General features: G+C 38.1%; 2 protein-coding genes across 3 annotated transcripts in view; both read right to left on the reverse strand.

Annotated features, from left to right (window-relative positions):
- LOC144967835 (uncharacterized) overlaps positions 1-17,971 on the reverse strand; it is a 40,861-nt gene that overhangs the window by 21,810 nt on the left and 1,080 nt on the right. For both annotated transcript variants that reach the window (XM_078905512.1, XM_078905511.1), the window contains exon 2: positions 227-2,954. In XM_078905512.1, the coding sequence (XP_078761638.1) occupies positions 227-2,954 (2,728 nt within the window). The remainder of the gene's footprint in view (positions 1-226; positions 2,955-17,971) is intronic.
- On the reverse strand, positions 7,719-17,874 carry LOC144967834 (uncharacterized). Its single transcript, XM_078905510.1, has 3 exons — positions 16,168-17,874; positions 15,199-15,325; positions 7,719-14,130 (listed from the first exon to the last, which is right to left on the reverse strand). The coding sequence occupies exons 1-3, from the start codon at positions 16,422-16,424 to the stop codon at positions 12,871-12,873; spliced, it is 1,644 nt and encodes a 547-aa protein (XP_078761636.1). The 5' UTR covers positions 16,425-17,874; the 3' UTR covers positions 7,719-12,870.

Here is a 17,971-nt window from a genome sequence, read left to right on the forward strand (position 1 = left end):
ATAAATGATTAATTGTGAATCACATTGAGCATTGTCAATAATCTGTTGGAATGCGATAAAGAAATGTTCATATTTGTTTAAGAAGAGTAATTTGCTGTAGACCAATGTCATTTTAAAAAGGCGGGAAGCAATTGTTGCTGAGGGATTATCACAAAAGAGACTGAAAAAAACACCTCTGTGAGTCTAACGACTCTTTAGTATGTAATCATTAGGCACAGAGTCTTACCTGTTGTTGTAAAATGAGGCCATGTCTGGTGAGGTCATTCCAGGAAATCTATAAAATACATGAGGAGGAACTGTTCCCTGAGGAAAGGGGCCATGAGGACCCATTGGATAAGGTCCTTGTGGGGGAAACTGGGGCATCATAGGTGGTCTGAAACCGGGGTACATTGATGGGTAGAACATTGGTGGAGCTTGTGGATGAGGATGATATGGCAGTTTTGGACTGGTGCAGGTATCGGGTGATGGACTGAGCCCTGTTCCTGTGCTTCCCGGTGATGGTGATAGTGACAGACCTTCGGGATCTTGAAAATTTGGCACAACCGTTGGAGAGGAGGGTTGCTGTGTCGTTCCAGGGATAAGTATCGGTTTAGAGGGATTGTTGGGATCAAACAACTGTTTCTGTCCCTGAATGGGGCCTCTGCTACAGCTACTAGATGATTTATTCCCCATGGACTGATGATGATGGGAGGATGGCTTGACATCTGAGGTAGGCGGATGTTGCTGATGATGATAGGCTGAATGAGATAAGTTAGATGTGGTAGAAGCAGTGGCATCTGACGAATGATGTGATTGAAGTTGATGCAGTTGCTGTTGTTCTGACCGTGATATGTTTACTTTTGTAGGTAGATGAATAATACCTTGATTATTTTGCTGCTGCTGCTGCTGACCAACAGACTCACCTCTATCTTTTTTTAATGTCTGTTGATTCCTATTAATATTTGGTGAATACCCTTCAGTCTCTCCAACGCTTTCATCCAAAGAGCCTCGTCTGTTACTATAAATTACCCGGCCTCTTCCATAATTACTAACTCGTGAATAATTGCTACCGCTGGAATCATGTGCAGGGTCTTCAGAGCGTCTATCCAGTCTGTCTCTCCTGTAGTTTGGACCCCCTTCTCCATCTGATGCAAGGTCCACTCTTGCTGCATGGCCTCTTCCCCTTCCTTTTCCAGCCCTACTACCCCTGGAAGAATCACTTTTGCCACCACTGTCTTTCCTGAATCTTGGCGGCATATCCTTCTCCCATTTCTGCCTTTCAACGGTTATATTTGTAGTTCTCCCACTTTTATCTTTTCCGCTATGACTGTCCTGTCTATGTTGCACCTGGTGTTGATCTTTCTTTACAAACTGATGATGATGTTGATTTTGACTTGCCCTGCCTTCTCTATTAACCTCAACAAATCGATTATTGTTCTGCCCACCACCAATCGTTACTTGAAGACCTTCGTGTGGACCACCATCATTTTCTTGTCTCCCACTTTGAGATCTTCCTGAATGATGTCTTCGTCTCCTCCTGTACCCTCCCCTCTCACTGTAGTTATCGTCTTCTCCATGTACACTACTATGGACAGAAGAGTCTCGACTACTATACTGTGATGAGGTTTTCCTCCTTCTATGTCTTCGCTTACTTCTATTTCGTATATTTTTTTCGGTGGGACATAGTACATTTTTTTCAGGAAATACTTCTGTTTGACTAGCAGACATATGTGTTATATCTTGCTCATTTACAATACTTTCTTTCTCTCCTCCTCCATAAGTATTTAAACTGCTAGTTAACTCCTGCGCGCCATGGTGAACCAGTCTTGCCAACTCTTCTAAATGTGCCTTTTCTACTTCGGCTCCCCAATCTGCAATGTGTTCTGGTTCTTCTTCCTCTGTACACCAATCACTACTTCCACTATAAAGAGAACCGTTACTATTGAAACTGGCTGCACTTGCTTCGCTGCTTATACTTCCAGTTCTTTGTCTTGTTACACCCAGGTACAATTTATCACTGTCACGTTTATCACTAATTTTGCCACTACCTGAATTCAACATCTCTCTGCTGGAACTCATGGCCTTCGCTTTGCTCGCACCGGATTTTGTTCTGGGAAAGGTTTCGCTTGAAAAATTGTAGCTATCATCCCTACCACCTCTCCTTTGGCTCCCTTCCTCTCTGTCTTTGTTAAGGGACTCAATGGAATTAGATCGTCTATTTTTGCTGTAGGATTTAAATGAATGAGCGTTCCTGTTGTCATGATTTCCAGCACCACCCATTCCCCTGAAACCCCTCATGTTTTTATCTGGAGCATACCTACTGTCACCACCACCTCCTCTTCCTTTACCACCTCCGTGTTTCCTGGAACCAAACTCTCTACTCCTCTCTGAGACTTGCTCAGATGGGCTCACTGGTTCATCACTATTCTTTACAGTAACTTGCATTCTTCCTTCTTGAGATTTGACATGAACCCTTCGTGGTAAACTCCCACTAGCACCAGCCTCATGAGAATACGATGCAGTAGACTGATACTCCTGACCTTCATTTGAATTTAACTCATCTTCCAAAGGGGTACTGTTACTAGAAGGGTTCTCTTTTTCTTCACTCCTGTGGTCTGTATTTTTCACTCTTGGTTTGTACAGTTGAATATCTGGCCTTTTGCCACGTCTTTTCTGGTCCACATTTTTGTCCACACTGCCTTGTCTTGTATCTCTGCCTTCCCTTTTCGAAGAGGAATCTACAGTCATATCAGCAAGTTGTTTCTCAACACTTTCCCGTTTGTTTCCCCTGTCATTATTTTTACAACTTTGTTCTGGAGTTCCCTCCATCCTAGACTCAGACCCTTGCCGTAGATATCCAGGCCTATAAAGGGCCTGAGCTGGTCTGCGGTCCCTTTTAACCTGCCTCTTAGAATGAGATGAATGGGCTGCATCTTGCTTATCCAGTTTGTCTTCTCTCGCAATGGATGATTCCACTGAAAAAAAATAAATTAATTAAAGAATAAATAATGAAAACTAATGGAAGAAAGCTAGTAAGTAAGAATGCTTAGAATAATTCTAGGTGCCTATTACAATCACAAGTTCCGTTGGTACTCATGAATATACAGTGCTTTCACCAAAGAAGAAGCTGTTTTTGAAATTAGAAAAATCACACCACTTATATAAAAATGAGACTTATTGTAAATCGTAATATTTTTATTTATTGGACGTTGCAACTGTTGAGAGTACTTTCGTTTCATCTGTAACTGTAACTGAAACCAACTGTAAATTGAAGGGTGAGAAAACTGAGGCTCAAGGCAGGCAAAGGCTAAACTTATTAAGCTTCGTCTAAGCCACCCTAACTAAGGCAAAGCCAATCCCAAACCAAAAACAATCATCAAATCAACCAAATCATTTTGAGTCAGCAGAGTAGTCAGAGGGCAATATCTTTCTAATCTCTTGGCTCTTAGGTCCAAGTCCAAGCCAAGCCAAGCACTTTGATACCTCCAGTCCAGTGGCCGCCGATAGGCTCACTGTAAGGTGAAACTCGTTTTTTGGAAATTTAATTTTGGCCCTTTACTGTTTTGGTCACCATGGCGTTATTACTGAACCGATGTGACTAATTTTGGTATCATTTTAAAGGGCACAAAACAAGCTTTCTAACGGTGTATTTCATTCTTAATTCCTGATTGTATTTCTCAGAAAGCTAATGAAATAAAATCAATTTTTGAATTATAAGAATAAGAACTTCTTAAATTACGGATTTTAATTATACTTCATATACATCGATAGACAATTAATTGAAGATTATCTCTGCCAAATTTTATCAAAATTGATACACTCGCTCATTATTTTATTTTACCCGCCATCAATGAACCCCACTTTTAAGGGCAAAAACCTGCTCATATTTTATGGCTGCGGTATTCAGAGTCGACTCTGAATAACCGTAGACAGTTATTTTCTTCTGTTTTTTCTTCTTTCCCACCTCTGTTTATCCCTACGGGAAAAAAAATCGTTTTAACTTTTAATTTAACCGGGCACCTAGCCTCAGGATCTACGTACACGATAACTCCGGCAATCTGTCATGGCAGTTTTTTGCATCGCTTGCGCCGCAAAAAATGGCAAAAAAAAATCAAAAAAAATCGCTGATACTGATTTGCATTGCGGCCGCAAAATTTACAATTTTTTTGTGCAAATTTTCGAGATTTTGTCTTAAAAAAACAAACATTTTTTATACTTTAGTGTGGACCAGTGATGATTATCTTTTCTGCTAAGTGGTAGTTCATGAAAAAAAAAATGCCTTCTATCATTTTTTGACACCTCTGCTCAGTTGCATGAATTTTGGTGACACTCCTTTATTTATGACGTTAGTCTAGACACACTGTCGCCAAATGTCAAAAAGTAACACAAGACACATGGATGAGAAGATGATCGAAAGGGAAGGGGATGGAGCAAATGGATGTAAATATTAGTGTTTACCTTTTAGCATGATAGTACATTTGGTGATTTTAGAAGTTTTATAAGCCGGTCTTTGTTTTTCTTCCTTTTTGATTTTTTTTTGTTTGTTTTGTTTTTGTTTGATTGTTCTGAATTTGTTAATAGTATTCAATACAACTTGTGTCTAATTATAAAACCAAAAAAATAGATTCATCAATTCTCCCCCCCCCCCCTCTCTCTCTCTCTCTCTCTCTCTCTCTCTCTTATCCATATATCTCTCTCAGCCACCCTTCGATCTTCATTATTATGTTTATAGTTTATAGATATCATTTAGTAATAGAGATATATAATAAGTTAGGCTGATCGATTTAAGAAATGATTGATTAAAGGCTAATTTAAATTTGATTTGTTGATGGAATATGTTTTGCAATTAATTAAAGATTCTTATTTATAAGCTGCATCATCACAAGGTTGCAGTAATACAGACACTAACCGGGTTTGTTATATAAAAACAAATACCTCCTGGTCTTTTGGCCAAAAGTTTATCATAATCACTCGTTGAATCCCTGTTGCACTGTAGTCACCTTCTCCTAGCTCAGTGGCTGCAGGTTTCTTTTGAGTTTGGGCTCTTTTAACCCTTTCCCTGACGACATATATTACCCCTTGTCCCTGACGACTGGGTCAGATTGACCCGTATACTTTTATGAGAAAAAATACAACTGGGTCAATTTGACCCAGTCTGATTTGGTACCTTTTGTGTTGTTATGTAAAGAAATTGTTTCCCTTTTTAAAAAAACCAAAGTAACGATGTTTCTAAATATTATAGGAGTGACTTCCCTTGTAATATCATATCTTATCCTTGATCTACCTCATCCATGTGCGTTTTGACAGCCATTGTTTTTATTTTCATTTGAAAGAAGACAGATCAAGATCAGAGCCCAAGAGACCTGAATAAAGTAAGTTATTTATTACAAATGGTTTTTTTTTTTTCTGTTACTGTTATTTTCTCTAATGATTTGTGTGAGAGAGGTTTCATTTAGAGCAGGAACCTGGCAGAATGTAACAACTACAACAGATGAAAATGGACTTGGGGAAAGGTGTCAGAGATGCCGTCTGCTATTTATTTTTACATCTGCAATACTTTATCACAATATGTAGGTAATTGTAATGATACCTTGTATTCCTTTACACTTCAGACCCCTATCCTCATTTGCCATGCCATGAATTTCACACAAATGGCGTCACACTCATAACCATTGTATCAACAAAGAACATACATCCTTCTGTCCGGATTGTTTATATTATAAGTAATGTTAATTGATGATATTAGATAAATTATGAGGCTTCTTATTCTTATCTACATAACTGTTCAAAGCGCTTTAAATGAGGTCCAAAGCCAGTAATAAAATTCAAACAAGACATTCATCCAGTTAGTGTTTGTCGGTATTATGTTTTCCTGACAATGAACTTACTGCATGAGTAGAGCAAGTAAATGTAGATATTAATAGTAATAATAATTAAAAAAAATAAAATAATAATAATAATACTTTATTCATCCTTCATTCATAAACACTCTTTCCCACCCTCACCACAATACTGTGTTTTACTTTACATTAATTGTATTGTCTTTCCTATTTTCCAGATTCAACAATGGAACGCAAAAATCTTTTCGCAGCATAAGCTGATGACCTACAAAGTGATGATGGAAACATCAGTGAAGAAGCTGATATATCAGATGACGAAGAATGGTTTGCAACCCAAGTTGAAACAGACATGACATTCTTGACTTTTCTTCATTTGCCGCCTTTGTTGTCTTCAGAATGAAGTATCCTCTGGACAATCTGTCTCATGAAGACAACCGACAAAGATTCAACATAGAAATCGGCCGTTCACTAGCATTGCCACAGATTATACGTCGATCTACCACCCCAAAGCTGCAAAAACAAGTCCAAAATAACATCAAGACTGTATTGGAAACATTGAGGCCTGCTTCAATTGAGTCTGTCTCGATTCCACCTGCAAAGATAGCTAAGCATAGTGATGGAAAGCGGAAGAGGTGTGCCATGTGTCCCACAAAATAGGACAAAAAGACAAGAACAATGGGTAGCAAATGCTCTTCCTACATTTGTCCAGAACATTCTGTGATTTGTTGTCAGCAGAACTGTGCATAAATATCAAGCTTTTTGTTCTGCTATAAAGGAAACCTACTATAAGATAAATAATAGCTAGACGAATTATGTAACGTGTGTGTGTGCGAATGGTTTCAGAAAAAAACCTGTAACTGTAACTTTATTTTAATTTCATATCTATGTATAAAGCTAAGTGAGTTGATTAAATTTGGAGATCAAATAAGATTTGATAATCTCATTTTTTATTGAATTTTCTATATAAAAGTATACGAGTCAATTTGACCCAGTCGTCAGGGACTGCATAAAAAAAATTTAATGCCCCATAAACAAATTTTTTATCAAAATCGGGTGAATGATAGCGTTTACTTTGATGGATTTCAGGAATACATAAAATTTGAGGGGGAAAAGTTGAATAGTGTTCGTGTTATTGAGTTTTGAAGTCCTTCATGGGTCAATTTGACCCAGTCGTCAGGGAAAGGATTAAGCGCTATACTTTTTCAGGTAATTTCAACGCCATCATAAGATGTGAAGAATAATACAGAACCTTAGGAATAAAAAATCCCCATAGGAAAGAGAGAGAGAGAGAGAGAGAGAGAGAGAGAGAGAGAGAGAGAGAGAGAGAGAGAGAGAGAGAGAGAGAGGGGGGGGGAGGGTTTACGGCGCTTGCAACACATTAGGGTCATATCATCGCCAGTAAAAAGGAAGATTATGGGACAGTAAAAAGTTCTAGATAGAATTACAATTAAAGCACCCAAGAAGCTGGAAGACAAAGGGGAATTGGTTCAAATAGGAAACATGTACATTCCAAGAGCACGCTATCAAAGTACTTAGTTTGAGATCACCTAAAAGTCTCATCCAGACACAAGCACAGGTCCCAACTAAGCGGGATACGATACACTCAAATGTTTACAAATCATATATAATATGTAAATAAAACAATGCAGTGCACAGCAGAGAGATGATTTACAAGGGGGGAAAAAATCTCCCAAAAAACTGTAATTATACATTTGACCTGTTTCCCTCCCAGGTTGGGTATCCGGACAAAACCAAGTAATGCCATTTCAACACAAAGACAGAAAGCATGTTGGAAAACAGATAAAGGGGGATAGAAGACAGTACCTCCCAGCCCACTATGGGCGGTAAGACCCCACCCACAGAGGGGGAGAGAGAGAATAAACAAAATTCATAGCAATTATACTGCATAAATAACAAAAAGTTTATTTCAGACAAATCAACATAATTAAAGGCAATGAACACATTGTATTGCACGTAAGAATAAAGTCATATAAAATAAATCAATTCAAAAGACACAAACCACAAGACATTGTATGTTTGTTTTTAAGGATTTTACGGCGCTTGCAACACATTGAGGCCACATCAGCGCCAGGAAAAAGGGAAAAAATGGGAATAGTAAAAAGTTCAAGAATTACAATTAAAGCATCCAAGAATAAGGCAGACAAAGGGGAATTGGTTCAAAAGGGAACAGATATATTTTTTTTTTTTGTTTTTGTTTGTTGCTTTAGGTCTCTTCCAACACAATTGAGGTTATATGAGAGACCGCTGAAACAAAAAAACAAGCAATCTAACAAAAATAGTACAAATGTCAATCAAAAGCATAACCTAAAGATATCATAAGCTAAATTATAAATAACCAAGAACAAACAGGCAGAGGATTTACAGGAAAAAAAATATCCCCTGTCAAAAATACAATCACAAACCAAAGAAGCAGGATAGGCTAGTAAAGAGAAGAAGAAACGACATCACTATCGGATCGTACACCCATGCGAACATCATAGGTATATGATTCAAGGGTGATGCTCCCATCCAACCACCCGCGGGAACAGATATAGATTCCAAGAGCACACTATCAGTGTACTTAAATAGAGATCACCTAAAAGTCTCATCCAGACACAAGCACAGGTCCCCACTAAGAGGAATAAACTCAAATGTTAACAAATCATATATAACACATAAATAAAACATAATAGAGTACATAACAGAGAGATTTACAAGGAAAAAAATATCATCTCCCAAAACTAACTATACATTTGACTGTTTCCCTCCCAGCCAAGGTATCCGGCCAGGGCCAGGACAAAACCAAGTAATCTCATTCCAAGACAAAGACAGAAAGCATGCTGGATTGGAAAACAGACATAGGGGGAATAGAAGACATAGTATGTGCCTCCCTGCCCGCTATGGGAGGTCAGGATCCCCACCCAGAAACCACAGACATTAGTTACTGACAGCACCAATAGGGAACAATAAAACGTTCTGTGACAAACCCCAATGTGTTGAGTAGAGTTGGAAATGATGGTACTATTCAGGAACAATGAAAGGCCTCACTGTGGCATAATTGCAATGAGCAGTTATTGACAGTCCCAGTCCGGAACAATAAAAGGCCTCGCTGTGCAACAGTAAAAGCAGTTAATGACAGGGAACAATAAAATTAACTGTATTGAGGTAAACCCTAATGTGTTGAATAGTTATTGACATATCCAATAGTTAACAATAAAAGGCCGTGCTGTGGCATAATTATAATAATAATAATAACAAAAATAAATATTTAATTCATCCAAAAAATGGAAATTCGTTTAGACATGGCATGCATAAAAATGCAGAAACACAAAGTTGAGAATCTACGGCGACAATGTATACATATGCAAATGCACAAAAATGTAAAAATATACACCCAAGAACCAATAGCAACACTTTATATATTAACTTGATAAACTGAGATACGCCATACCTCTGGCCTTTAGTCCGCCGAACTTGTATGTGTATGTTTAAAAGATAGTATTATTCAATTTAAATCACAGCAGCGCGTTAAAAATTCGAACACCATGTGGCAAAAATGAATTAAGGTGACGTGTTGTCTTTGTTTCTATAGATATAAATATAATATAAGGCAATGGCTCCTCATGGAGAACTTAATATATATGCGAAGGGGGTGACCGCCATCCTTCAGAACTTTCTCCATTTTCCTTAGACAAAATGAGTACCAGTCATCAGTACCAACCAGGAACAATAAAAATAAAAGGCCTCGCTGTGGCATAATTGCAAAAGCAGTTATTGACAGTACCAGTACCAGGCCTCACTGTGGCCTATCTCTAAAAAACAACTGCAGACAGTTCCAATAGGAAACAATAAAATGAACTGGACTGTGGTACTTTGGTCTCAGAAGATGTTTTGTTTATGGATGAATTGTAATGATTTATGTCTTATTTTCTTCAGGAGGAATTACTCTACCGTTTGGCAAAGTTCATTTTATAGTCCCCTCTTTAATATCCCTATCTCAGTAAATTGGGGTTTGTATGCAACCCCTGACATTAAATTAAAGAAGCATTCGGTGGAATCCTCCTATTTTAGCATATTGGGGTGCAAGTGCACTCCGTCACATTAAATAGAAATTGAATCGAATACTCCTATTTCAGCATGTGCACCCCCTCATTTTTGAAGAGAGACCTATTATAATAATATTGTTTCTTTTTTCTTCTCTCTCTCTCTCTCTTTGGTGCTTGTTGGTGCACTGAAAAGTATGTAGCATGAGTTTTGTAAACATTCTGGCTAATTATGCGTCCAGATAATAACATTTTGTAGCTTTTGCACTTCCTTTTCCTGTTATTGTATCGGACAAGCAGTGCCATTAATTTGAAGATCTAGCATCTACTCGAGACCCATCAACATCTTCCTATACTTTGCATGGTAAGTAATAAATATTGTGTTTAACCTTAACATATTTTTGATATAATTCTAAAGTTTCCACTTTGACAGTTTTATCTAACATGAAATAAACTTGTGAACATTTAGTAAGCGGAGTGTAGTACTACTGCCATAAGAGAACATACTCATGTATTCCTAATAAGGGAATAGAGCTCCTTGAAAAGCTGGTACGAGGAGGTGTTAATGTTGAACTGCAATTTAGACCCCCACCCCCTCTTCTTTCTCTTTTCTATTTCTCTATCTCTAATTCTCCTCCTCCCCCTCTTTATTCACACATACACAAAAACTATGGTGTGTATTATTGTACAATTACAATGTTACTTCGATTAGTTTCATCAGAATGTGGGTTTTTTCAAATAACCACGCCATATACCTATTCTACTTCTAAAGGAAATTGTGCTCACAGCTTCAAGAAAATGAGCGGGGGCCAGGGTGAATCTGATTGCTTTGAAGTCCATAATGAAAACAATGGTGACAGATCATACACTGAGCTACAACCAGTCCATCGTGTCTTTTGCTGATGGTGAAGTTTTGGCATTAATTTTACTTTAAAAATACTCTCTATACAAAGAAATGCTGCATGTTTTGGAAAGAATGGACTGATTCTTCTTCAAGTACCAAGTCTGTGCCAGACATCGGTGATTATGGTACGCCATTCATCTCTCTGATCAGATAACCTCAGAAAACTAATATGTCTTTTTCTTTTTGTACGAATTAATAACCTTTCAGTTTCAGCTTGCTCTAATACTTCATCATTAGTTTTCTTCTCGGTCCACGAGATCCTCAACGAGATTCTTAACATCCGTCTAAGAAACCACATTTCTGCTGCCTCCAGTTTCTGTCTTCTGCAATTGTCCAGCTTTCGCAGCCATATAATAATACTGACCATACATAGGCCTTCAAAACCCTATGTTTTGTTGTGGTTTTAAAACATTAGACTTGCAAATATTCCGTGCATCATCATCATGATTCTATATAATGTATAAATTATAGAGCTACCCCTCAATGTTTTTATAGCCTGAAATGATGCAGTGGAATCTATTTAATTTGTCATGTAATTCAAGTGAAATACTTTTTATTTCATTTCAGCATCCAACGTAATGCAGTCTTTTGATTCTACCACCGGCTCTCCTGGTGAAGACCAACAAAGAGCAAGTGATTTTCCAGAGCAGCACAATTGAATTCCTGATGAAGATAGCGAAGAGGACTGAAACATGGTTACTTCTGATGAGAGCAGTGACGAAGAAGCTGTGACTTAAGTGTTAAACGAATCCGATCCTGAAGTGGAAGCTGAAGAAGAAGGGGACTTTGATCTTCAACCCGACGTAGACAGATGTTTTTGCTCCGTTGCGAGATGTTGTCAACTAGGTGAATCAGAATCTCCAAAGAAACTATTCGAAAGACTTGGCGGTGGATGAGCAGCTAGCTCTGCTTATCTGATTTTCACAATATTGGTATCATTAGAATCGTATTGAAAAGCACTTTATAATGATATAGGTTTCCAATTTGAATTATTTTTTACCAAAGCACCTACTAATGAAATGTGTGAGTAGCAATCTACAGTTCTAATATCACTAAAATGCCCCCAAAACAACTAAACCCAGCACGTCACACAGAACCACTTTCTTACGGACATCATTGACCTGTATCCTACACAAGAAAAGTGGAACCATAACAAACAATGCTCACACTGAATCATTTTCTCTGAGGCATCATCAACGATGGAACATGAGCCACATCGAAAAACCTGCAGTGCTCGCATGTCTGCAACCATATTGCTAACACTTTGGAATAAGACATCATTACAGAAATTTGAAGCTATGATATCCAGGCATACAGCAGTGTCTAATACAGAGTCCAAAAACCGCTCCCTTAGCATGTCTTCTACCACAATCATACTGTCATGCACATTATACTCCTCCTTCACAATTGCTGCCAAGATCACTCTCTCATACCATTCTCATTCAAGCTGGTATATGACTGAGGCACCTTACATTTGCGTTTCCGTGTAAACTGCTGTTTCTTCGGCCTCCCTTTGACCTTGCATCTCTGTAATTTCACATTAGAAAACGAAACAGAAGTATCATTAAGAGCATTTTGAGAACTGTCAGTCACATCCATTCCTACGGTGAGGTCATTACTGAGCAAAACACTATCGGGTTGTGATACGGGGGTTGGGGTGCAGACCGGAGGAACAGTTGATGTGGATGTTGCCTCAAGAATAATTCCATCATTATTGGCACTGGGTAACAAATCTCCATTTGTTTCCAAGTACTGCTCCTCTGAGGAGCCCTGTGCCTGAGACTGGCCAGGACTACCCAGAATGTCTGGTGGAAGAATAAAGAGGTGATCCCCCTTGTCCGTGACCGTCTCGACAATACTCTCAAAATCCTTCCAGGATGCCAGAAGTGACACAAGATACCTATGCTTGTCGAGAAATTCCTGTTTACCAAGTACACTCAAGTACATGGCAAATTCGTTACACAATTTTGACGCAATTTTGTATCTGCCTTCCTGAGTTGCTGAATTGCCAGAAGCACGATCATCTGTGCTGCAAGTAAGCCGACCCGATGAGGGATGTGCTGATCCAGGCCCAAGGAAATACATCTCGTGGACTAAAGATTTATCAAACAATGACATGTTTAGATGAGACCTTAAAAAAAAATATGTGGCGACAAGACAGCTTCATGGACAGGTGAAAATGGCAAGAGCATGTTTTCGATGTTGTATTATGAATGGAATCCTTGTACAGAACATTGTATGTGCTGTCATTACAATCAAAGGCCTGATACGCAACACGCTTTGAAAGATCCAACTCGCGTAACACATTTTCAGCAACAAAATTGCTCACTCCAGAAGAGAAGATAGCATCGGCCTCAGAATTTTTGGTGTTGTAGCGACGAACATTTGAGTCCACAACAGAACAGTCCATAAATTTTATGTACAGGTCATGCACATATTGTGTTAGATAATTGATGTTGTCACTGAGTCCCATCTGAATTCTTAATGTCTGTTTAATTTTTGAATGGAAACTCTCCAGGTGGTTAGTAGTATTTGCATGCAGCTTCATTGTGTCAACGTTTCTGCATGTAGCCCAGAGTTGAGGATTATTCCACCAATTTTGACTGAAATATAATATGGATGGCTCTGGGAGCAATTCGAGCAGCTGATTTTTAATGTCCTCATATTCAGTCTGGGACTCTGTAACCACCTGCCGCATGAACAGCTGTGATATTTTATTCGCCATCTCTGCGCCTAACTTTTTAAGATGACGTGACACTGCCTGGGATATATGGAAATGGCACAAATTAATATTAGCATCCGGAAAGACCACCCCGATTACATTTATCTCAGAGAAGTCCTTGTCTATCACGAAGCAATATGTTTTAGTAGAGTCACACAACTCGGATAGGAAACCCAAGATCGCTTGGAGGTGAACACTGTCTTCATTCTTCACAAATGCATGAAGTATAGGGAAGCCATGGCCATAACTGTCTATGGCCATGACTGTCAGCAGTGGCATCAAGTACTTATTTGTCTTATAGGTGAAATCTAGGATTAATACATGGGGAAACCGCTTTAACATGTCAAGCATCTCCTTAGTGGAGAAACACAGATAGTTGATTGTGCCGTCGGACTGGGTTGAGAAAGAGACATGTCCCCCGTCATTTTTAATCGTGTTCAAGAGATCATCGACCAGAACGGGGTCCGAAGAGGCTCCCTTTAGCTTCCTGCGCAAATTTTTAACATCCTGGGGACACATCCGAACCCCTTGGCTCTGTTCAATGAGTCCTTTCACTTCTGAAGCCCTTAATGATGTCCTTGCAATTGTCTCCACATCGGACGTAAGTTGCACCCTCCTATTCTCTGGATACAAAGAACACATCTGGGGAAAAAATTGAAGGAGAAATTGAAACTATGTAATGAAAAAAACAATATTCGTGAACATAAAGCACATGAGTGAGTGAGTGAGTGAGTGAGAGAGAGAGAGAGAGAGAGAGAGAGAGAGAGAGAGAGAGAGAGAGAGAGAGAGAGAGAGAGAGAGAGAGAGAGAGAGGGGCATTGCATCCTCAACCCAACATATGCATCACTGAAGTCATTGGGGAATGAATATATTTGTGCTGACACCGAGTGTGTCAGAATATAAATATAGAGTACTTGTGCAAAAATTATCATTATTATCATCTTGATTATTATATTGACCAGCGTATATGAGCCATCAAATCTATCAAATTGTTTAAAGAAATATCCTCTTCTCATTACCGTCAACCAGGGTTACTTAGGCCATTTAGAAGAATAAAAAAGGTTGCTTTTTAAAAAGTTAAATTCATGAAAGCTTATTCGATCTATTGGGTTCTAATTATTTAAAAAATAAAAGCTACATGTCATTTATCTTTTAAAACGAGCAATCTTGATTTCAGTAAGAGGCCTAAGTAGCCCCAGTTGACGGTACCATACAATACTATCAGACTTGCCACAATATAACAATTCTGATTTAAAAGAAGAAGTAGCCTAGCCATTCCTCACACTACCTCAGAAAATTAATGTTACTGGACCCCGCTTCACAAACTAAAATGCAATCTTTATCCAACATCACCCTGACTGTTATAATACAGCCCTGAAATAAGTTTCAATTCGTAAAAACAAATAAACATGAACATTCATACAGCACATTTTCACAGACTTACCATGTCCAAAGCGCTTCACAACATTTACACCCCCCCCCCCCCATTTGGAACCTTGGTCTGATCTCATACAGTTCCAGTCACCCTTTGGGTATCCATCACTTACGCTCCTACAATATGGTGACGCAGCCAGATACTCAGTTGTATCTAAGCCAAATGAAACAAGTTCCTTACCCAAGGACAAAACATAGTGTCAATTGATGACGCTTCACACTGATTGACTTTTGTGACAAAACAAAACAAAAAATTGAACTGCACAAAAAACTTACATGTGCAGAGACCTCATGCCCAACGTGTGAGAAATCTGCTTTTGAAATCATCAAATGAGCAGTAGCTCCATCCTTTGGCCGCACACAAACCAAACGAAATGCAGCAGAGCAACCAGTCTTGAAGGACCTGAAAAAGATATTGAAAAACAGTTAAATGCTGATTGATCGAGGAGATATTACATCAATCTAAACAATTTTTTTTTAAAAAGCTGTCCTAACCATGGATCATCATATACTTTTTCCGGCCGTAAAGTAAAACAGCGCATAATGATTGTTGTTTGACTGTCACCCCACAAAATATATTGTAATAGCAGAGCTGCCAATGCCAAAATAGAGATGAACAACCACAAAAGAATCATAGAATTACTTTAAACCGAAACTTTGGGGACCTTCTAAACCATTTCGGTTTAAAGACATTTTGGCTTAAAGCAAGTTCCTGTTTTGCAATGCTTTTCACGGGTAGTAACTATTTAAAAGGAATTTGCTCATGCGCTGTTACCCCCTTAAACAAAGTTGCTGAATAAATGCCATCCAGGTAACCATCTATTAATTATATATCTTGTTTGTTTTGTTTATAATTTTTTATTTTGGTGCTTTGAAAATATTTTTGGGGTTTTGTCTTTCCATTCAACTTCCGCTCAACTTTATGTTATCGACCTCACATCGTATTTTGATTTTTAACATGTAAGCACAGTGCTTTATTTGAGACATCTTTTAGCAAAATGTAAAGCCAAAATAAAGTCCATGTGTGATAATCGATAATGAGCGATGCGCAGCGACTGAGAGGTGATGTGAAATGGAAAGACGTGCCAATGCTAAGCTGTCTACCACACACCCCTCTTTTGTTGAATAGCCATCAGGTTAAAAGTTTGTACGGTCTAGGGTATAAAGTAATTTTACTGTAATATCATGTCAGAATTAATGCAAAGCTTCGGCCAGACAAAAATAGAAAAATAATTGTTCACTTACTTCTGATTTGGTCTCGCTCCTGACGAAACAGATCCACAGTATGCTTTGCCTTGTTTGCATACATAACGAACATTCTCATACTCCAGGTGAGCGAGTGAAGGATCTTTAATCTTAATAGAAGATTTCTTTACAAACAACGAAGATGTCAAAGCAGAGAATCTTGTCAATGCGTCCTCAAACTCTTTGAACGTCGTGAAGATGGACCCTTGTTGAAAAGTCGACATTTTTTCTGAAACAAATATTGTTAGAAATAACATAAGTTGACAGAAAACGACTATCGACACCTAAAATATAGAATTAATTTCAGAATTAAAATTCATGATTAGCTACAGTTGACTACAAGTAAAAACCTGTCTTCTGTGGCAGTGCAATAAAACTTTCAGTAACTGTAATACAGCTAATCTGATATGAAAACTGTTGAAATAAAAAGGGGCCATTGTCTGAGCAAAAGTAATCAGCATTTAATTCAGACGTGCCTACTCGAATGTTTAAAAGTTCGTAGTTTTATAGATAAAAAGAGCCGTCACTATAGTTTAACTATATAGACATAGATCAACAATTTACCCGCAAAATGATGATTGAACACTTCAAAAGTAAAAGCCTTATAAACTTGTGAACTCTCACAACAACCGTCATTCTCATTAAGATTTAAATTTAATGACTTTAAAATGAAATTGGAGATAAAACTATATATAACCACCGTAGTAGGAGTAGCAGGCAAGTTTGTTAATAAAACACATGCACTCCCTTAACACAGCTTGATCTTAAATGAAACTGAAATCTTTAGTAACACGCTGCTCCACTGAGCATCAAATAATTGAAAAATAAATAATCAGCATTTAATAAGCTGAAAGTGCAGTACCACTTGCCTTTAATAAATAGATAGTTAAATTAGTAACCAAGAGTTGCGTTTCTGTAAATGATCACGATATATGGAATTCAGAAATGGCCTACGGGTTAGACGCAAGAGTACAGATATCCACCATGTGATCAAAATCAAAAGGGATACCAAATTGGCATCGATAGATGGAAAAATAGATGACACCAAACGAAATAGTACATCATTCATGAAGAAAATGAGAAATAATAAAAAATCCAACCAGAAAAGAGGAAAAATAAAAAAAATTTCAGAGATCACAACTCAAAATCAAAACCACCCCAGTCCAGCAATTTTTGTCAGCTCACTGACATGAAATGTGACAAATGGAAGCTTACAAACAAAAAGTACCCAATTACTGATGACAAAGCTGTGCATACAGAATCTAAATACCCTAATCCAAAAATCTTCCCCCTTCAATGCCTGCAATTTCAATTAAAAACGTAATGAGAAAATTCTCGCCACTTTTTGACTTGACACCACACGTGGTTTTTACCATTCCCCTCGTAAAACAAAATCGCGGTTCGACTTTGGGCAAGATTCAATAAATAACTGTGTTACAAAAGAGGTTCACTTACCTTTCTTAATTCTCAGTTGATAAACTGTATCTTGGTGAGGAACATAAATATCGTGAATTGAAAGCGCGAGAGCGGCTGAACTCCAGGAAATGAAAGTCGACTGAGTCGACAAAGAATTTTTATAGAAAACCAAGCTTGCCAGGTTTATTTGCGGCTGCATGCCGAACCTGGTATCAAAGGTCACCAAATTATTTAGACAAGGACCAAATTACCAATTTTTAATAATCAGAACGATCATATTCTTAAACACGAAAGTTCCGTAACGTATAATAACATTAATTAGCCTCGTGCGACTGTAGTTGTGAAATCGCCAAATTTTAAGAATTTGGCACTAAAATTGCCAAAGTCA

The sequence above is a fragment of the Berghia stephanieae genome, chromosome 3, assembly GCF_034508935.2.
Source record: "Berghia stephanieae isolate SIO BIC M18660-M18661 chromosome 3, UCSD_Bste_1.3, whole genome shotgun sequence".
NCBI classification, from domain to species: Eukaryota; Metazoa; Mollusca; class Gastropoda; order Nudibranchia; family Aeolidiidae; genus Berghia; species Berghia stephanieae.